Source organism: Hemiscyllium ocellatum, chromosome 6 (genome assembly GCF_020745735.1).
Source record: "Hemiscyllium ocellatum isolate sHemOce1 chromosome 6, sHemOce1.pat.X.cur, whole genome shotgun sequence".
Classification (NCBI taxonomy): domain Eukaryota; kingdom Metazoa; phylum Chordata; class Chondrichthyes; order Orectolobiformes; family Hemiscylliidae; genus Hemiscyllium; species Hemiscyllium ocellatum.
In genome coordinates, this window is record NC_083406.1 from 98,719,612 (window position 1) to 98,742,714 (window position 23,103).

The following is a 23,103-nucleotide window of genomic DNA, read 5'->3' on the forward strand; positions in this document are numbered from 1 at the left end:
ACTTGTAATAAATGATGAAGCAAGCTTGATGCACTATATATCTATGTCTGCTTCTATTATGTTCTTTGGAAATATATCAACATAGAAAGTTCGCCAGAAATTCCTCTCTCATACTGAGCTTTGCACTAATGCTATTTACCACAGTTTCTAACAGGATTATTAAGATTTCCCATTATAACTACACTTTAATTGTGCAGCTGTGTCCATATAGTTTTTGCATAATAACTAGGTAGTTTTTCAATCCCAAAGTTTGTGTGGCAAATAAAAGACTAGATCTTTCTTCTTTCTAAAGGCAAAATCTAACAATGCATCAAATATGCATTTCTTTTATTACAAGTGCGTGGTTTTACTTGCTAATAGAATTACTGTGTACATTTACATGCACAAAAATATTCTGATGCAATACCAAAGTGATAGCAGAGCCAGGGATGTCACTGATGCTCAGTTTCACTGTGGCTTGATCTGAGCCTTATAGCTGGACTTCTAAATACCTTGAAATAAAAATTAGCAGGCAGTAGCACTTTTGCAGGTACATGGCAGTCTGATCTTTGGTCTTAACATAGCCATAAGCAGACATTTGAACAGACACAAAGATGTCAGCAGGAGACATGTCAGAATTATCAAGATGGATCGCTCTGATCAGTGAGAAAGCAAAAATTCAATTAAATCCTGCAGAAAGACTACGTTCAACTATTACTCCGTAGTGATCAAAGTATCCATTGTGGCCAGGTTACCTCCAACTATACAGGACCCCTTCAGTACTGGACTGTAGAAACAGCCTGGATTAGAGTCACAGAGTCATAGAGATGTACAGCATGGAAACAGACCCTTCAGTCCAACCCGTCCATGCCGACCAGATATCCCAACCCAATCAATTCCCACTTACCAGCACCCGGCCCATATCCCTCCAAACCCTTCCTATTCATATACCCATCCAAATGCCTCTTAAATATTGCAATTGTACGAGCCTCCACCACATCCTCTGGCAGCTCATTCCATACACGTACCACCCTCTGCGTGAAAAAGTTGCCACTTAGGTCTCTTTTATATCTTTCCCCTCTCACCCTAAACCTATGCCCTCTAGTTCTGGACTCCCCAACCCCAGGGAAAAGACTTTGTCTATCTATCCTACCCATGCCCCTCATAATTTTGTAAACCTCTATAAGGTCATCCCTCAGCCTCCGGCTTCTGGGAAAACAGCCCCAGCCTGTTCAGCCTCTCCCTGTAGCTCAGATCCTCCAATCCTGGCAACATCCTTGTAAATCTTTTCTGAACCCTTTCAAGTTTCACAACATCTTTCCAAAAGGAAGGAGACCAGAATTGCGTGAAATATTCCAACAGTGGCCTAACCAATGTCCTGTACAGCCGCAACATGACCTCCCAACTCCTGTACTCAATACTCTGACCAATAAAGGAAAGCATACCAAATGCCTTCTTCACTATCCCATCTACCTGCTACTCCATTTTCAAGGAGCTATGAACCTGCACTCCAAGGTCTCTTTGTTCAGCAATACTCCCTAGGACCTTACCATTAAGTGTATAAGTCCTGCTAAGATTTGCTTTCCCAAAATGCAGCACCTCACATTTATCTGAATTAAACTCTATCTGCCACTTCTCAGCACATTGGCCCATCTGGTCCAGATCCTGTTGTAATCTGAGGTAACCCTCTTTGCTGTCCACTACATCTCCAATTTTGGTGTCATCTGCAAACTTACTAACTGTACCTCTTATGCTCACATCCAAATCATTTATGTAAATGAACAAAAAGTAGAGGACCCAGCACCGATCCTTGTGGCACTCCACTGGTCACAGGCCTCCAGTCTGAAAAACAACCCTCCACCACCACCCTCTGTCTTCTACCTTTGAGCCAGTTCTGTGTCCAAATGGCTAGTTCTCCCTGTATTCCATGAGATCTAACCTTGCTAATCTGTCTCCCATGGGGAACCTTGTCGTATGCCTTACTGAAGTCCATATAGATCACCTCTACTGCTCTGTCCTCATCAATCTTCTTTGTTACTTCATCAAAAAACTCAATCAAGTTTGTGAGACATGATTTCCCATGCACAAAGACATGTTGACTATCCCGAATCAGTCCTTGCCTTTCCAAATACATGAACATCCTGTCCCTCAGGATTTCCTCCAACAACTTCCCACCACCGAGGTCAGGCTCACTGGTCTATAGTTCCCTGGCTTGTCCTTACCACCCTTCTTAAACAGTGGCACCACATTTACCAACCTCCAGTCTTCCGGCGCCTCACCTGTGACTATCGATGATACAAATATCTCAGCAATAGGCCCAGCAATCACTTCTCTAGCTTCCCACAGAGTTCTCGGGTTCACCTGATCAGGTCCTGGAGATTTATCCACCTTTAACCGTTTCAAGACATCCAGCACTTCCTTCTCTGTATTCTGGACATTTTGCAAGATGTCACCATCTATTTCCCTACAGTCTATATCTTCTATGTCCTTTTCCACAGTAAATACGGATGCAAAATATTCATTTAGTATCTCCCCCATTTTCTGTGGCTCCACACATAGGCTGCCTTGCTGATCCTTGAGGGGCCCTGTTCTCTCCCTTGTTACCCTTTTGTCCTTAATATATTTGTAAAACCCCTTTGGATTCTCCTTAATTCTATTTGCCAAAACTATCTCATGTCCTTGTTTGGCCCTCCTGATTTCCCTTTTATGTATACTCCTACTTTCTTTATACTCTTCTAAGGATTCACTCGATCTATCCTGACTGTACCTGACATATGCTTCCTTCTTTTTCTTAACCAAACCCTCAATTTCTTTAGTCATCCAGCATTCCCTATACTTACCAGCCTTCCCTTTCACCCTGACAGGAATATACTTTCTCTGGATTCTTGTTATCTCATTTCTGAAGGCTTCCCATTTTCCAGCCGTCCCTTTATCTGCAAACATTTGCCTCCAATCGGCTTTCGAACGTTCTTGCCTAATACCGTCAAAATTGGCAATTCTCCAATGTAGAACTTCAACTTTTAGATCTGGTCTATCCTTTTCCATCACTATTTTAAAACTAATAGAATTATGGTCACTGGCCCCAAAGTGCTCCCCCACTGACACCTCTGTCACCTGACCTGCCTTATTTCCCAAGAGTAGGTCAAGTTTTGCATCTTCTCTAGTAGGTACATCCACATACTGAATCAGAAAATTGTCTTGTACACACTTAACAAATTCCTCTCCATCTAAACCTTTAACACTATGGCAGTCCCAGTTGATATTTGGAAAGTTAAAATCCCCTACCATAACTACCCTATTATTCTTACAGATAGCTGAGATCTCCTTACAAGTTTGTTTCTCAATTTCCCTCTGACTATTGGGGGGTCTATAATACAATCCCAATAAGGTGATCATCCCTTTCTTATTTCTTAGTTCCACCCAAATAACTTCCCTGGATGTATCTCCGGGAATATCCTCCCTTAGCACAGCTGTAATGCTATCCCTTATCAAAAATGCCACTCCCCCTTCTCTTTTGCCTCCCTTTCGATCCTTCCTGTAGCATTTGTATCCTGGAACATTCAGCTGCCAGTCCTGCCCATCCCTGAGCCATGTTTCTGTAATTGCTATGATATCCCAGTCCCATGTTCCTAACCATGCCCTGAGTTCATCTGCCTTCCCTGTTAGGCCCCTTGCATTGAAATAAATGCAGTTTAATTTATTAGTCCTATCTTGTCCCTGCCTGCCCTGACTGTTTGACTCATTTCTGTTCTCAGCTGTACCCTTCTCAGATCGATCTCTTTCCTCACTGTCTCCCTGGGTCACCTCCCCACCCCCACCACCACCTTACTAGTTTAAATCCTCCCAAGCAGTTCTAGCAAATTTAGGTGCAATCCGTCCTTCTTGTACAGGTCACTTCTACCCCAAAAGAGATTCCAATGATCCAAAAATGTGAATCCTTCTCCCATACACCAGCTCCTCAGCTATGCATTCATCTGTTCTATCCTCCTATTCCTGCCCTCACTAGCTCGTAGCACTGGGAGTAATCCAGATATTACTACCCTTGAAGACCTCCTTTTTAAAATTCTACCTAACTCTCTGTAATCTCCCTTCAGAGTCTCAACCTTTTCCCTTCCAATGTTGTTGGTTCCAATGTGGACAATGACCTCCTGCTGGCCCCTCTCCCCCATGAGAACATTCTGCATCCTCTCTGAGACATCCTTGATCCTGGCACAAGAGAAACAACACACCATTCTGCTTTTTCTCTGCTGGCCACAGAAACGTCTGTCTGTACCTTGGCCTACAGAGTCCCCTAACACAATTGATCTCTTGGAAGCCGACGTATCCCTCGTTGCATTAGAGCCAGTCTCAATACCAGAAACTTGGCTGTTTGTGCTACGTTCCCCTGAGAATCCATCACCCCTACATTTTCCAGCATGACATACCTGTTTGAAATGGGCATATCCACACAAGACTCCTGCTCCAGCTGCCTACCTCTCTTACCCTTCCTGGAGCTAACCCATCTATGTGACTGTATCTGAGACTTTCCCCCCCTTCCTATAACTGCCATCCATCACATACTGTTGCTGTTGCAGTTGCAAATTCCTCATCGCTTCTATTTGTCCTTCCAACCGATCCGCTCGATCTGGCATTTATGGCAGATATAACCCGCGGTAACCTTTAAACTCTCTTTAAACTCCCACATCTGACAAGAAGTACATATCACTGCAAAGGCCATTTTTGCTCCTTCACAATCTACAGGCCCAGAAAATAACACAGTCTTATTCCTCTACAAACACTGCCCCAGGTTAAATTAATAGCTATAGCTTATATTTTAAGTTTAATCAAGAGGCTTATCTCCAAAAACATAATCAAGAAAGAATCCACTGTACCCACTACTGCAGCCTTTCTATTGGACAGACTTAAAACAACAATGAATTTATCTGATTCTGTGCTGTGAACTTCACCCAACAGTTCCCTCCAGGATTAGTTGTGAATTTCACTGTTTGTTAATTTTCCCAAATGCACTCCGATGTCCAGCGATACACGAATTCAAACAGCAAAGGTGGTAACTGTGCAGGTTTTCTCTCTGTCTCCTGCACTGTCCTCACCATGTGCTTCCTTTGTCTGCCCTTCTCCCTGCTGTTGTTTTGACTTTTTTTTTCCAAAGTTCCAAAACAATGCAACAGTATATAAAACAGTAATTGCTGCTCCTGGAATTCGAGGAAATCACCTCCAACACCTAAAATTCCACAAAAAAAAGGAGCAGCTCTAACAGCCAGAAATTTTTCCCGTCCTCCGTCTTGGAATACCCAGAATCCTATATCTTCAAGTTTTAACAATGAGAAATTGCACATGGTCAGATAATTGATATATTCAGTATTACCGATTGAGACATCAGCCAGAATATCTGTAGCACTGTAGAATTTGAATAGTGCCTTGGAGATCTTGTGTGCAGTCAAGAGTGCAGGTTTGTCAGCGTGGAGTATATGGAGTTTGAACTCTAAATCTATTGAATTGAGTAAGGAGAGACACAAATGAATTAAGATTGACATATGAATGCACAATTGAAATATATGTTTAACAAATCACTAAATGTTTATTTGGTATTATATACCCTTTTAGCTGCTTAAAAAACAAGTTTTCTTTACATTGTTCTACTCAGACTTGAATTTAAGTGTTTGTTTTAGTGACAAGCATTTTAAATCCAGTTTTGATTTTTGAACTGCAATATAATCCGGAAGGGAATCAAGAGTTATTGGAAAAAGCAGGGAAGTGGAGTTGAAGATTATTACATCTCATTAAATGGTGGAGCAGACTTGATGGGCTGAATGTATGCTTCTGCTTCTATGCCTTACGGTCTTCTGAATGAAAATAGTTTTCATGCTGTTTTCAGATACAAATCTGTTGATTTATTTCAGATCATATAAATCCAATTTTGATAATGTTTAACAGCATGATATGAAATTGAGCTGAAACTTTTAATTTGTAAACCAAGCAATTCCATTAAGAATGACAACAGTTTCAAATGATTTCACATGTTCATTATAGTTTTTACTAATAGCAGCATTAGCATCATAAATGAAGGGAATTATGCACCAAACTTTTGATTCTCATTCTGTAGCACATGCAACTATCTGTTTTCAATTTGGTGTGCCGTGTGCAAAAAGTAGTAGTGCTGCAGCTGATTTGTTGAACAGAGAAAAGAGTGCAAAGAAGTTGTTAGCCAATGTTTAAGTGGGCGTGTGCAGATCTCAGTATTTGTTTAACCACTAAGAACTCAACCAGACTTCTGTTTACCTGGGTTTCAGTGTCATTCAACCTTGTCAAATAGCACAGTGGTACTGAATATTTTATGTGCCAGGATATTTTTTGTTTTCCTGGACTAACATACTATGATCTGATTTGAAAGAGAAACTTCATGGAGTGAAGCTCAAGATAAAATGGAGGCAGACAAAGCAGAATCAGATCCGAATGGTGATGGTGTTTTATCTGTGGTTTCTGGAAAATCAAGTCACTCACTTGTCAATGTGTGCGCTCCATGGACTGTCAGTAACAATACAAAGCATGAGAGCAATATGAACTTCCTTCAGTGCGAAGAAAGCAAAGTTTCACAGAAATGTAACTCTAGCAAGAAGGAAACAAAGGCAGATCAGGTTAGTACAAGAGAGAATTTCAGTTGGAATATTCACTTAATTAGAATTCACCCACATCAAAAAGTTCAGAAATTATAAATATCAGAGCAGCTCATCAATGTGATCTGAACGCAATATGCCTGAAATCATCTTCTGTCCAGATTGATCTTTATCCAGAAATAAAGAACAGAACAGTTCCAATTCCAATGAATGACAAGATTCTGCAATGATAATGTGTTTCAGTTGATGGTACCCTAAAAAGCTGAAGCTTCAGTAGTAACACTGGATCCCCTAAATTTTATTGTAAAAAGAATCAGTAAGATTATTGTAGTAGTCTGTCAAATATGCTCAATACTAAATAGATTTTTAAAATTTACTTTATTTCAAATGTGTTTTTATCAACTACATTTAAAATGTTTTAAGTCATCCTTTCAGTAAAGCAAAATATTCTGTGATAAATTTGCTGTTACTTATTAATATCATTGTTTCCTTTCCAAGGGGATGAAGTGGTCAAAGGTTCACTGATACCAACGTGAGTTAATGAAGGTCAGAACAGTTGAGAATATAAATAACAATTCCCTCAGTTACTCTGTTGGGGCGAATGCTTGTGCCACTGCTCCCAAACCCAAATTAAAGTGGTTAGTGGGAATGTTAGAGAACGGTGTTATTTTGAAGGTCAGTATTCAGATATTGTTCCCTGTACTGGCCATTTTGCAGAAGGTGGATCCAAGACCAGGAAGGCCATTTTCCCCAGAGTGGCAGGCAAGCAATTAAACTAATCAAGAACCTTTCAAAAATTAGGTGATGGAGACTGATTTGGATTTTCTAGTCAGACTTCAATTCCTTAAGGAGATGGGCATTGGGGTGGGGAGGGGCATTAGGTTTTAGAGGCAGACAACCTGCAGGCTAAGGTGACACTTCCTGGCTGGACATGTTCTGGAAGCCAAAGGTGAAAACAGCATCACAGAAAGATAGTGACATGATGTCAAGGAGGGAAACTAGAAGATAGCAAAATATGTAGAAAGGTTAATCCTGACATAAGACAGAAAGGGAATAAAATCTACTCAGAGTAGTTGAGCTAAATTATTTAATATGACATTGAGAGAAGAGGATGAACAATTCCTTCCTATGCCAGCTTTGCTCAGGGACACAAGCTCATAGCATGCCAGTCCATCTGGTTCAATCTGAGACTAATTAATACATTTATTAATTACTAATCTTGGAATTCCCTTCTTATGGCACTGCGTAGGTACATCTGCACCCCAGGATCACAGCAGTCCAAAACAGCTGATCACCACCTCCTTCTCAAGGATTATTAGAAATAGGAACAATATGCTGGCCTAGCCAGCAACACCCACATTCTGTGAATTAAAGTTTTAAAAAAACATTCAGTCAGTCTCAGCCAAGTCTAAGCCTGGCCGATATCAATATCTTTTCCTCCAGCTCCTGCAGCTTGAGTGAACGCTGCCTTACCTGATTGCAGCACTACTTGTTTAACTTGTATACTTCCGCTTGTATACTTCCATCAAATTAATTCCACCAACTCAGAGCCAGGCTTTTCTTAGGTGGGAGAGTGGGTTCCTGGCATCGATAATGGTGGTCCCAAAGTGTATTAGCTACGGGCTGGTCCTGGCCATCATCATTGGGAGTTGGCGTATTCATGGAGTCCTTTATGTCACTTCTGTGAGATTGAGGTTGATTCCAGAAGATTGTGGTGCTGGAAAAGCACCACACTTTTCAACTCTGGTCTCCAGCATCTGCAGTCCTCACATTCTCCTGATTCCAGAAAATGTCCAATTATTCTAGGAAGATTGGCAACGCCCAGGCATGCCCTTGGTCCTCTCTGTATGGTTGATACACACCAAAGACCAGCCTGTAGCTGGTTTCTCCCCAGTATTTTGTATTTTATTTTTATGATACTGGCTGAAAAGGCATCTATTTGTTGAGAGCCCTCCTGGTTACCTATCTCACGGCTGGATGTTTTTCTGACCCTTCAAGCATAGGCAGCCCACCTACTGCCCTCAACTGGGCAGGGAATCCATCTCCATGCCAACTAAGCACTCACCCATGGAGGCAGATTTTTGACCCAAAAAAACTCCGCCTTCAGGGCTGAAAATTCAAGTATATGTTTTTGTGAACACTTAACGTTGTCAGAAATGTAATAAACATTCTCTTCCTTTAAGCACTAAATTATGACAGCAGCTTGTTAGGACCCATTATTTGGTAATTGGTGTTGAATACGTCAAAACCTAAATAGCATTGCTTCTTTGAAAGGATTACAGTGAAAATGTGGTCAAAAGAAGACCTTTTAAAATTAAATCATAACAAGAATCATGTTCGCTTCATAATTGTTTTCATCTTCATTTGATTTCAAAGTAATGCTTGCTGATTCACAATAAATGGTTGGCTTGCAACTGGATGCAGACTGAATTAAACTACATTATTCAATGTTTAAGCTAATGACAGCAATAAGTGAACTTGCATTTCCCAAATTTTTGTTTTTGTTTTGCACTCAATCTTTTACCTACAAACAAATTTTACTACAGATTAAAATTACTTAAATAAATACAATCAGAACACGTGAACATAAAAAAGGAGTGGAGTAGGCCATTTGACCTTTCAAGCAGACTTCCCTATTCAACAAAATTGTGGCTGATTTCCTGTTTAAATCCCATACCATCCTATACCTCGTAATTACTTTAGTATCAAAAAATCTGTCAACGTATGTCTTGAATATCCACAGTTTATTGGATTATAAAATTCCAAAGACCTTACAAGCCTCTAAGTTTCTCCCCATCTTAGTTTTAAATGGTTTTATTACAGTAATAGATTAAATTTACAAATTATCAATAAATTAAACACAACCTTACAAAAAATTAAACTTTTTATTTGCGTGAGACCCTTTTATCTGTTTTCCCTTCTTCTGTACTTTTTACTTCTACATGGAATTTGCAAAATGGATATAGAATGTTTGACCCACTTCTTCCATTCTGACTATCCTCTCAAATTAATGGTCATAATCTCTAGTATGCACTCCTCTCCCATATCCCTTTCTCTCAAACACCAACCTAACCTTTCTAACATATTTTCTTCAAATGCTGACATGCTGATTTTCGAACAATGTATTTTTAATTAATGTATTCCAAATTTCACTACTTTGTTTGTTGAGAAAAGTCTATCAAATCATTTCTGCACACAGCAAACACACAGTCTCAGAACAGAACCATGTAGTACACTGACGTCAACATCTAACCATTTTGAAAAACTGGAGCATTACCCCACTTAATAATATTTCTTTTGTTTATCTTTGATTTTTGACTACATTTACTCTAACTTTCATTTTGTGTACATAAGTTCTTTTGGCACCACGTATTTCCAATCGTAAGTCTTTTTATCAATTAATGAATTCTATTCTTTTTTCATTTTATAATGGCTCCGGACCCCAAACCAACTTTAAATGGGTAAGTAGATATAATAACTGAGCTGGATTAAATGCTCACAGGGAATCTAAACTATCCCGTTTCTATCCAAGAGTGATCATAGCCTACTGTAGCAGTCTTAATGTTGATCTGCTGAAATTTGCTGATACAATACCAGTTTAAATCGAAATATAAAATCTTTACCCAAAAAATTCACTGAATGAATTTTACTGTTTCCTAAATGATTACAGTATTATATTCTTCTGTCTTCCGGAATATAATCAAATATATCAACCATCAACAAGTCACACTGACAGCCAAACTTTCTTGAGGTCTGTCAAGGTGTTTACAAGTCAACTGAAAAGATTCAATCTGAGCTGTTTTGGTTCAAATCATCCCACAATATATTAAAAAATGATGCCAAGACAGGATGTGAATTTTGAATAAGCTAACACTATGATATGATAATTGCTAAAAGAACAACTTTAGATAAATTAAGTTGGAAAGGAAAAATACCAGCATCTAATAGGATACCTCCAAGAATCCTGAAGGCACACAAGGAGGAAATTGCTAAGGCTCCAGAATTTCAGGGCTTTATTCCGTGAGAATTGGAGAGCAGCTCATATAGTATTCAGTTTTGAAGAAAGGTGAAAGAGATCATCTGGATTATTACAGATGACAATTTGTTCGTTCATGCAGGGAAAAATTTTAGTGCCACCGCTTAAGGATAAAATGACCTTTTAGAAAACAGAAGCATCTAAACCATGTATTTCAGGAATGACAGAGGTCAACAGTTTTTGAGGATATATTTCTAGATAAAGAGAAGTACTGTGGTGTCCACATTAAAGATTATTCTGGATGGGTGGTTGAAGACAAAATGTAATTCAGTGTGATTGAGATTATTTGCTTGACGAAGGATAAATGCTGACACAAACAGCTTGGGCTAAATGACTCATTTCTGAATTGTGCTTCCATGAGTATTGAATATTTATCATACGCACATGAAAACCAATGGAAGTTCCATGCTTTATGAATACCAGCAATTTAAGGATATGTGCAAAATACCACACATGCTCACAAAGACATTATCAGCCATTACATATCTGCGGAACACTATTGATTTACACATGCAAATCAACAAAATTGTGCAGTTGCAAAATTAGCAAACATGAATCTTTTGTTGGCTCAGCAACAAACATGGTACTTGAAGATTTTAATCAAGAATTCAAAGTGAGTGGTAATTGCTTGCCTAGCATTTTTGGAACATAGTTAACAAATACACGTGTTGGCAAACCTTGTCAAAATGTCCTATAATGTAATATGTGGATAAAGATGTTGCTAAAAACATCCTGTTTTCAGAAACCTCCGCCAGTTTCATTTGAACGTTTTTCCCACTGGACCTATTAAAAATTAGTATATTTTCATGGAACAATTTACCTGATTCTGACTCAGTAGTCTTAGATAAAGAAGACTTCTCAAAGGAACAGATTTTTAAAACTCAGTTTCAGTATATTTAGTGCTGAAATGGACAAGTCAATAATCACAAGTCGAGTTAGTGTTAAAATGCCATTCAGCAGTAAAGGTATGCATGTTAAGAAACATTCTTACGAAATGCAAGGGTGAAGTGATATATGGTGAGAATGAATTAGTTTAGAAACTCCCTTTAGAAATGTTTGAAAGACATTTAAAAAACAGTAGTGTAATTCTCATGCATTAGAAAAGTTTGTGTATTCCTAAAATTCCATATTGAACATATTCCAATAACTGCTAATTTTTTTTTCTCTTACAAATAGATGTCATCCATTCAAATGCTATTAAATTTAAATGTGAATACTGCACGCTTTTCAGTATACAATCAAGTTTAAGATCTTGTAATAGCAGTAGGTCATATTGAATAACATAAAATTAAAGTATTAAGTAGCTTTGCATGTTGAGATTTCATATTAGTCTCCTCAGTAATAAGCCTCATTGTTCTTCACACGATAAAATCTCAGGAAGGTGGTCCCTCCAGTAGTCCATATTTTAAGCCGACTAGCTGTTCATGCAATCTTCACAGTCACCCTTAATCTCTGTTGTTTGGTTTTGCTTTTTCTCTTTTTGGCCCAGTGTCGATTCTATTTTTTTACTTTGCCACCATCGACCTTTTTTATGTATCACTGTCATGACTCTATAGCAGCTCTCCATATGTTTAGACTGTGGGTACTTTGCTAAGCATACAGTAATTCAGCTATCCTGAGTAGCTTTAATCAGTATATCATGGTTGTGCTACCTGGGATTCCAGTATGTCCTGGAGCTAGACAAAGCCCAAATATATTTACATGAATATTAGGGAAATGTATACCTAATCAGAAAGAGTTTGCTGCATGTGGGAAGTTGTCTGTTCCCTTTCAACATCATCCCTTATTTTTGTTGTAAGCATGCTCAGAGATGGACTTGGTGCAGGTTTTGGCATATAATTCAATAAACAGTGCTGGTTAAATTATATACAAAGCAGAACAAGTCCTTCTGCAAATTTGAGTATTGAGGTGGAGGCAATGTCTAAGTGATGTTATCACTAGACTAATACTTCAGAAAGCCCTCTAATATACTGGGGATCCTGATTTGACCCCAAGAATCTAATGATGATCATGAAGCCATTGCCGATTGTTGCTTCACTAATGTCCTGTATGGAAGGAAATCTTCTGTCCTCATCTGGTCTGGCCTATATGTGACTCCAGACCTAAGGCAATGTGGTTGACTCTCATCTGCCCTCTGAAATGGCCTAGCAAGCTACTCAGTTGCATCAATTGCTAGAAAATCTCAACAAAGGAATCAAACCAGGTGGAACACTTGCCATTGTTGTTTTGGGTGCCTAGGTCAATGGCAAAAACAGCCATTTTGACCCCATAAAGTCCTCCTTACTAACATCTGGGGACTAGTGCAAAAATTGGGAGAGCTGTCTCACAGACTAATCAAGCAACCAGATTATACATTTGTTGAATTATACATTACAGACAAGATCCCAGTCGCCACCATTACCTATCCCTGGGTATATCCTGTCCAACCCATCACAGATGATGGCACAATGGTATACAGATGGGAAGGAGTTGCCCGAAAGCCCTAAATAGTGACTCCAGACCCTATGATTTCTCATAGCATCAGGTCAAACATGGGCAAGTAAACCTCCTACTGGTTATCAGATACTGTCCTTCCTTTTCTGATGAAACAGTGCTCCTTTGGGTTGAACAATACTTGGAGGAAGCACTGAGAACAGCAAGGTTGCAAAATGTTCACCATCAAGAGTAGGTTGGCAGAGTACTAGCAATTAAGTAGATCAGGGCCTGAAGGGCACAGCTGTTAGACTAGGTCTTGGCATGTGTCAAGAGAACCAATAATAAGGAAAGACATAATTGACCTCATCTTTACCAATCTGCCTACTGCATTTGCATCCATCTATGACAGCAATGGTAAGAGTCTATGTGGAAATGAAGAACCAATTTCACATCCAGAATACCCTCCATCGCGTTGTGTGGCACTATCATTTACTTGTCCTTCCTCCTCACTGTCAGCATAAATACACCAACATTTTCCTAGCTACAATCAGTTCTGAAGAAGGGTCACTGGACCTGAAATGTTAACTGTTTTTTTGCTCCACTTATGCTGCTAGACTAGCTGAGTTTTTCCAGCAATTTTTTGTTTATTTCTGACTTCCAGTATCCACAGTTCTTTTTGGGGCGTGGGGTTCATAAATTGAGATTTTCTCTCCATAAATGTGTTCCTCTAGCAACAGTGAAGGAATGATTTTATAGTTCCAACTCAGGGTGGTGTGGGGCTTAAGGGAACTTGCAGGTGGCAGAGTTCCCATGCACCTGTTTTAATAACCTTCTAGGTGGTAGAAGTCACATATTTGAAAGGTGATCTCAAAGGAGTTTTGGTATGTTGAAGTGTATCTTGCAGATGGTATACACTGCGACCACCATACATAAGTGGTGGAGGGAGTGAATGTTTAAATTAGTAAACAGATTGCCAAACAAGTGGACTGCTTTGTTCTGGACAGTGTAGAGCTTGAGTGTTGTTGCAGCTGCCTTATCCAGACAAGTGGATGAGTGAATGGTATTCCACAATTCAACAGTCATAGAGAAGTACAGCATAGAAACAGACCCTTCAGTCCAACCTGTCCATGCCAACCTGTTATCCCAACCCAATATAGTCCCACCTGCCAACACCCGGTCCATATCCCTCCAAACCCTTCCTATTCATATACCCATCCAAATGCCTCTTAAATGTTGCAATTGTACCAACCTCCATCACTTCCTCTGGCAGCTCATTCCATACCCGTATCACCCTCTGCGTGAAAAAGTTGCCCCTTAGGTCTCTTTTATATCTTTCCCCTCTCACTCTAAACCTATGCCTTCTAGTTCTGGACTCCACGACCCCAGAGAAAAAAAAATTTGTCTATTTACCCTATCCATGTCCCTCAATTTTGTAAACCTCTATAAGGTCACCCCTCAGCCTCCGACATTTCAGGGAAAACAGCCCCAGCTGTTCAGGTGAGTTATTCAGTTCTGAAATTTCCAGCCTCTGACCTGTTCTTTTGACTTTATGTGGCTGGACCAGTTCAGTTTCTGGTCAACGGTAACTGCCAAGATGTTACCATTGACCAGCAATGGGGGACTCAGCAAAGATAATGCCGTTGGACATTTAGGCAAGATGGTTAGATTCTCTGGTTGGAGATGTTCATTGCTTGACACTTACGTGGCATGAATGAGGGAGCTTACAGATGGTGTAGATGTTACCATGCAGCTGATGCTCTTGTCCTTGTAGATAGTAATAGTCATGGTTTGGAAGATGCTGTCTCAGGACCCTGGTGAATTTCTGCAGTTCATTTTATAGATGATGTACCTTGCTACCATATATCAATAGTGGAGGGGATGAATGTTTGTAAATAAGATGCCAAAGAACCAACTCTTTTCTTTAGTTGTGCTGCATCCATCCAGGCAATGGAGAGTAATCCATCACACTCCTGGCCAGGGGTAGATAGGTGGTGGACAGACCTTATGGAATCAGGAATGTAGTCACTTGCTGCAGGATTCCTAGTCTCTGATCTGCACTTGTAGTCACAATATTTACATGGCTAGTCCATTTTAGGGGTAACCCCCAGGATCATGATAGCAATGGCAATGCTATTAAATGTCACAGGGAGATTGGTTAAATTCTCTATGGTTGAGGGTGCTCATTGCCTGGCACTTGTGTAACATGAATGTAAATTTAACATACTAACCCAAATCTGAATATTGTCCAGGTCTAAATATACAGACATGGCTATTCCTGTGAAATGATGAACAGTTTGCTATCATTAGTGATTAGGGATCAGGGCCAAGAAAGCTGAAGACAGAAGCACCAACAAACAATTAAAATTGGATGCTTAACAGGCCATACTTGAATTGGTACAAATATTTTGGAAGTTTGTGAAGCTGGTTGTGATTACTGACACTGGCAGGAATGAGGTCATGTAATGATAAGAAAACAGCATGAAAATTGTATCAAGACACCAATTAATCAGGACCCAATGTAGGTCAGTGAGCTTAGGTCAGGAATGACAGCAATGCCTGGATGGTGTCAAGTATATGGAGGGTAGAATGTCAATGCAGAGTTGAGTGATGTGCTGTAGAGTTGGACTCATGCACATGTGAAACTATTGTTCATTTCTTTTAAGACAATGTTAGTTTCACTGACCAGATGAATATTTATTGCCTGTCCCTAACCGCCCTGAAGATGGTAGTGGTGAGGTGCTTTTTGAACTATTTCAATTGTTAGGGTGTAGGAACATCCACATTGCTTTTAGCAAGGGAGACCCAGGAACAGTGATGGAACAGCAATGTCGTTCCAAGTCAGGATGGTGTGTATTTTGGAGGGTAACTTGTAGTGGTGGAAATCCTATGCATCTATGCACAATGGATTGTGTTGCGTGTTTTTGATTATGCTGCTAAGGGGCATCATGCAGATTAGAAAAAGCTGATGGCCAAGTATAAAGCTTGGAGGGAATACGAGTAATAGTAGCAGAGCAGGAAGAGAAACCTTTGAGTAATATTCTCAGTTAATTAAATAGGCGAGAATGGAACTAATTAACGTGCTGCTGCAGGAACAACCCAAACTGGACAACAAGCATCAGAGGCTCAACTGAGTCAAAGGCTGCAGACAGGTTGAGGAAGGACAGTTTCTCTTTTTGCATTCAGAGTTGAGCTTGCACAGGTTTGACATTCAGATTATCAGTCATAATAATTCTGTTAAATTGTCAAGAACCAGATCCAAAAGGTAGGAATGCAGTAGATATCAATTATGACACCCAACTTGACTCCAATTTACACTTGTGCAGTTTTAGTCAGCATTGTTTAGTCACTGCAATGTTTTATGGACATGTTTTCTTCATGATAAACAACCTTAAGTCTGTACCTCATTGCTCATAATCACCAGCCCCTACAATTTTAAACCCAACCTTCAGTTCTCCATCTGCTTCTCAGCTGTTGGTCACTGGAAGTGGAAAAACAAGACAGCATGTTGTATTATATGTTTTACATTACAACAAAGACAAGATATACCCCATTGTACATACAAAACAATGCCCTTGTTATGTGAATTAGCTCTAACCGCAGCAAAACAAATTTAGTAATATTATCAAATGAGGTTTACAACCAACAGCAATAATGCCACGATTTGTGATTTTCACCAGAAAATGAAAGTGTGGAAACTGTCTTGAAAATGCTGTTGAAAACTTTGAAATCTCAATAAAAATTGCACTTATGACAACCGAACAGAATCACTGAATGCAATACTTAAATATCCTGAAAGTCTTGTAATACTATACAATTCAAATTGAAGCTTTTCAAGTCACTATAAACCAGCTGACCAGACATTCAATAATGTCATTGCACATGAAGCTTGGAAAAAAACAGCTTAAATCCTTTATGTAAAAAAAATGTAAACCAACAGAAGAATGAGTATTGTTAGAGTAATTTTGGAAGCATTTGATAGATCTGAATGACAAATCACTTGGTACACTATAGTTTAGCTTTTGAATGTAAGTTAAAGGCACAAACTCCAGGGGATCTGCCATTATTGAGAATGAGTAGATTCTAATCATATGCACAAAATTTAATGAATTAAATACTGATTTTCTCATCCAACTAGCATAACCATTCAAGAACTATTGTATTGCTTGCTTTTAGTAATAAATTAAAAAGCAAACAACTGTGATCGTTTTCATTCTATGATTTGAATATTAGGTATTTGTTGCTTAACTTTAGGGAGAGGCTGAATAAGCTGGGACTGTTTTCCCTGAAGTGTCGGAGGTTGACGGGTGACCTTATAGAGGTTCATATAATCATGAGGGGCATGGATAGAGTAAATAGAAAAGGTCTTTTCCCTGGGGGAGTCTGAACTAGAGGGCATAGGTTTATGGTGAGAGGGGACAGACTTAAAAGGGACCTAAAGGGCAACTTTTTAATGCAGAGGGTGGTGCATGTATGGAATGAGCTGCCAGAGGAAGTGGTGAAGGCTATTACAATTACAATATTTAAAGGGCATCGGCATGGGTATATGAATAGGAAGGGTTTACAGGGATATGGGCCATGTGCTGGCAAAAGGGACTAGATTAGTTTAGTATATCTGGTCGGCCATGGATGAGTTGGACCGAAGGGTTGATTTCTGTGCTTAACATCTCGATGACTCTATAACTCAAATTTACCTGCAAAGGTGCTTAGGTGTCTCTTTTCACCACTGCACTATAGCATTTTGGTTGCTTTGTTGGCCCTTTAGACAGAAGTTAAGAGTCAACTATATTAGTGGGAAACTCGAGTCAGATAAATACCACACTGGGTGAGGACAAGTTTCTTTCTCTAAAGGATATTGCGAAACAACAATGTGACAACTTCATTTCACTTCTAGCAGAATGTTTTTAAAATTTCCAAGTTTTGTGCAGCTCCATTCAGCACTACAATGGTGAACATGTGAGCTCATGTTTTTTCGGTGTTACATTACTGGACCAACAATATAAAAAAACAATGTTGTGGTTACAGGCATTTAATCAAATCTGACTTATAATAGTCAGTTACCAAGTACTCATTTGTAGAAAATCACAGAGTGATTCATATGGATGCAGATGTAGTGAGTGACATCAGTTCTGAATGCATCAGGTCTCATAAGAAGTTAAGAGGCCAATATTTTGTGTAACTACTGTCACTTATTACACTATAACTATTATTGCACTGATATTGCTTGAATTGGACCATGTGAAGTGTGTATAGGAAAAACAAAAAAGTTATTTATGTTTTTAAACTGTCAATATTTCCAGAATAACAATACAATCACGGCTCTTCTTAAGCTCTCTCGTTGTTTTAATGTATCATGATGTGGCAGTAACAACACTGAGGAATTATTACATTGGAAGGAAAGTACAGTGGTAATTAAATAAACCAGAATATATCTATTATTCTACTACTAGTGTTAGTTTTAAGTAGAAATCTGGTAGCGGTGAATCAGTAGGCCATGGGCTTAAGTTCCTTTCTAGCACATGAGACACAAAAAAGACCCACATGTCAGTGCAATGCATAGGTATTTAACTTTTTAAAAATGTTACTTGTAGACAAGGAGGAAGAGAAGTTTTATACTGTTCCTGCCAATCACAGATTTTCCACAATTCTCCCTTCAATGTTGTGGGGGATCATATACATGCATCATTGGCCTGACTGCAGCACCTATACCAGCAGTGATGTCATTACCATCTGCTATAGGCAGGAGTTAATCTCTTGGGAGTGTCTTTCTTCAAAACAAGATGGTTCACCACCCCCTTCTTCAATTTGAAAACAAATTACTTTGAGATTATAAAAATAACCTTGAATCATTTTGTTTTCAGGTGCCTTTGGAGAAATATAATGGCACTCTGGTGTACAGTCCTGCTAACCGAAGCTCTGAATCATTGCGATATGCCTTTGATAATGTTGGATTTGAAGCCAGCCTGAGTGAACTATTCCCTCTACCAGTTGATATCAGCACCTCACATACCAGCATTACCCATATCAGTATTGCGGGCATGACTTGCCAATCATGTGTACAGTCAATAGAGAGCCAAATTTCCAAAGAGAAAGGTGTTGTTAGCATTAAAGTGTCTCTTGAACATAAGAATGCAATGGTAAAGTACATTCCGACAATAATCAGCTCTCAGCAGATATGTGAGGCAATTGATGACATGGGCTTTGAAGCATCGCTCACTAATCAAAATGGACCTTTACTTGAGAGGAAAATTCCCTTACTGGTTGAAGCTATGGTGAAGATGAAAGTGGAAGGCATGACATGTTATTCATGTGTTAGCACAATTGAAGGCAAAATGAGTAAATTGCAAGGTGTAAACCGAATTCAGGTCTCCCTAAACAAACAAGAAGCCATTATTGTGTACCAGCCACATGTGATTCAAGCAGAACAGCTCAGAAACCAAATTAATGAGTTGGGTTTTCAAGCCAGAATCAAGGCCAGACCAGCTTCTCTGAAACTTGATATGATCAAATCTACTGATTCACAGGATAAGGAAAGTAAAAACGGGATATCCAATGACAAACTGCCAAGTGTTATCCATAACTTTGCGACTGTAGTGTTTCGGGTAGAAGGAATGCATTGCAAATCTTGTGTTGCAAATATTGAAGGAAATATCAGAGAACTCCCAGGTGTACAGAGCATCAAGGTATCCTTCGAGAAAAAAAATGCTATTGTGAAGTATGATTCGATCTTGACTGATCCAGCATCATTAAAATTAGAGATTGAAGCTCTCCCACCAGGAAACTTTAAAGTTTATCTTCCAACTGACTTGGAAATAGAAAACGAGACTTTATCAATTCCAGTTACACACTTACCACATCAACCGAACTGTGATACTGAAAAGCACTTTCAAATCCCTACCGGCATTACAGTGATTAGTATTGAAGGAATGACATGCCATTCTTGTGTACAGTCTATTGAGAAGATGATCTCTGAACGGAAAGGTGTAAAATTGATCAAAGTATCCTTAGCAAAAAAGAAGGGGACAATCTACTTCGATCCAACACTAACAAATTCTGAGGACTTGAGAGCTGCCATTGAGGAGATGGGATTTTTTGCCTCTGTATCTGGTAGGAGCACAACATTTTTATTCCTTAACATTTGAACAGTCTTCTCATTGAGTAATAGAAATGTAAATTGGCCCATTGTGATTGCACTGACAAAAAAAAGCTATCTTGTCTATTACCATCTTCCAGCTCTTGTAGTTATTACCGTGTAGGTTACAGCATCTTGAGTGCATATCAAACTGCTTAATTTGAAATGTAATAAGGATTTCACCCTTTCTGACAGTAAATTACAAAGCCCACTATCTTTACTCCTTGGCTACTGATCTCTGCTAACAGAAATAGGTGATTCCTATCCATTCTGTGGTGGAAATAAGTTCTGTCCTCCAGTTTTCTGACCACTGGTGCAGGCTCACAGGCCTGTAGTTCCCTGGTTTGTCTCTACCATGCTTTTTGAATAATGGCACAGATTAACTGTCTCCCAATCCTCTGGCAGTTTTCTTGCATCATGTTGGATTGGGGATTTATCCAAATTTAAGGCAGCTAAAACCAGTCTAACCTCCTCTCTCTCTATGATAATTTATTTAAGTTTATACAGGATCCACCACCTCCCCGATTTCTATACTTACATCGTTCTTCTCTATTGTGAATACAGATACAAAACAATCGTTTAATATGTCAAGTCCATCTTTTAGCTCCACACATGTTGCTACTTTGGTCTCTAATGGGCCCTATTCTTTCCTTGGTTACCATCTTGTCTCTAATACACTTAGAAAATACCTTTCACCCACCAGTGTTTTCTCATGCCCCTCTTCACTCTCCTAATCTTCCTGAGGCTTCTACCAACAGTTTCCCTTTTCTTCCGTATTGATTACTGAAATGTTAATAGACATTTAAGGTTCCCAGGCTTATTTTCTCCTCCTTATCGCTATTACAAAACATGTTGGCCATGCACTCTCAATTAGGAGAAAGTGAGGACTGCAGATGCTGGAGACCAGAGTTGAAAAATGTGATGCTGGAAAAATGCAGCAGGCCCGGCAGCATCTGAGGAGCAGGAGAATTGATGTTTTGGGCATAAGCCCTTTCTGAAGAAGGGTTTACGCCTGAAACGTCGATTCTCCTGCTCCTCGGATGCTGCCTGGCCTGCTGTGTTTTTCCAGCATCACATTTTTCAACCCTGCACTCTCAATTTCCAATTTAAGTAACACCCATACCTCTTATGTTGCTCCAAGTCCATTTTGGCCAGATCCTGAATTTTTTAAAATTTATAGTTAGCTTTCACCCAATTCAGTCCAATGTTATCCTTTCCATGATAATTTTAAATCTTACTGAACTATTGTCACTTTCACTAAAATACTCACCACTGACATTTCTACTTATTGTTCTATTATTTTTACACTTCTGAAATTTGACAGCATATCTGTCCTTCTGTACCAGACTATAATATACAGGAGCAGAACCAGGCCATTCAAACAGAGTCTGCTTCGCCATTCGGCAATAGCTGATATGTCCCTGACTTGGGGTCTTTGGTATATTCTTCTTTGGTTCTCAATTGATATGGTTTCAATTGAAAAGTCTTTTAAAGTATCATCCTTATTGCAGTAATTAGCGTCATAGACATACAGCATGGAAACAGACCCCTTGGTACATTTTGGCCAAGTTTCCTGAAATAAACAATCCCATTTGCCTGCATTTGGCCCATATCCCTCTAAACCTTTGCTTTTCAAGTACCTGTCAAAATGTCTTAAATGTTGTAAGTGTACCTACATCTACCACTTCCACTGGCAATTCATTCCACATACCATTATGGACCAGGCCAGGCACTTTCAAGACATTTTAAGAACAAGTGGCCCAGACCCGAACTTTGCTAGTTGTTTTAAGCAGGTGTAAAGTGGGTATTCCAGGAGAGATGCTGGTGGTCAAACCATGTAGTCTTAAACTAAACAGAATTTATTCAAAAGATTACTTAATCAAACACAAACAAAAGAGAACAGAATACAGAATAATTTAACCTATCCGAAAACCCAACAGACTATACCAATTTAATGATGCTGTTCCAAATACTTGCCACAATCCCTGTAAATACCACTTGGCACAAAAGATAAAATCAAACACAGGGTTTTGCAAGAGGGAAGTCAGAGAGAGTGTACCAGCATGGACCTGTTTCTTTCGGTTCAGCAGCTTTAAAACATCGCTGCTTGCTAACCACCGATGTTCTCCACCGCATCTCCTCCACTTTCCGCTCCTCTGCTCTTGAACCCCGCTCCTCCAATCACCACCAGGACAGAACCCACTTGTCCTCGCCTACCACCCCATCAACCTCCAGATACATCGTATCATCCCTTGTCATTTCCACCACCTCCAAACAGACCCCACCACCAAGGATATATTTCCCTCCCCTCCCCATCAGCATTCCAGAAAAACCACTCCCTCCACGACTCCCTCGTCAGGTCCACACCTCCCACCAATCCAACCTCCGCTCCCGGCACCTTTCCTTGCAACTGCAAGAAATGCAAAACTTGCACTCACACCTCCCCCCTCACTTCCCTCCAATGATCCTTCCATATCCGTCACAAATTCATCTCCACCTCCACACACATCATTTACTGCATCCACTGCACCCTATGTGGCCTCCACTACATTGGGGAGACAGGTCGCCAACTGTTTCAGAGAACACCTCTGGGACACCCGCACCAACCAACCCAACCGCCCCGTGGCTGAACACTTTAACTCCCCCTCCCACTCCGCCAAGGACATGCAGGTCCTTGGCCTCCTCCATCACCAGACAATGGCAACATGACGACTGGACGAAGAGTGCCTCATCTTCCGCCTAGGAACCCTCCAACCACAAGGAATGAATGCAGATTTCTCCAGCTTCCTCATTTCCCCTCCCCTCCCCACCTTATCTCAGTCCCAACCCTCGGACTCAGCACTGCCTTCTTGACCTGCAATCTTCTTCCCGACCTCTCCGCCCCCACCCACCCTCTCCGGCCTATCACCCTCACCTTAACCTCCTTCCAC

At 39.9% G+C, this 23,103-nt stretch overlaps 1 protein-coding gene across 1 annotated transcript in view; it reads left to right on the forward strand.

Moving 5' to 3' along the window:
* Positions 1–6,382: 6,382 nt before the first annotated feature.
* LOC132816504 (copper-transporting ATPase 2-like) overlaps positions 6,383–23,103 on the forward strand; it is a 105,914-nt gene continuing 89,193 nt past the window's right edge. Inside the window, exons 1-2 of the mRNA XM_060826178.1 lie at positions 6,383–6,614; positions 18,903–20,148. Of these exons, the coding sequence (XP_060682161.1) occupies positions 6,402–6,614; positions 18,903–20,148 (1,459 nt within the window). The 5' untranslated portion in view covers positions 6,383–6,401. The remainder of the gene's footprint in view (positions 6,615–18,902; positions 20,149–23,103) is intronic.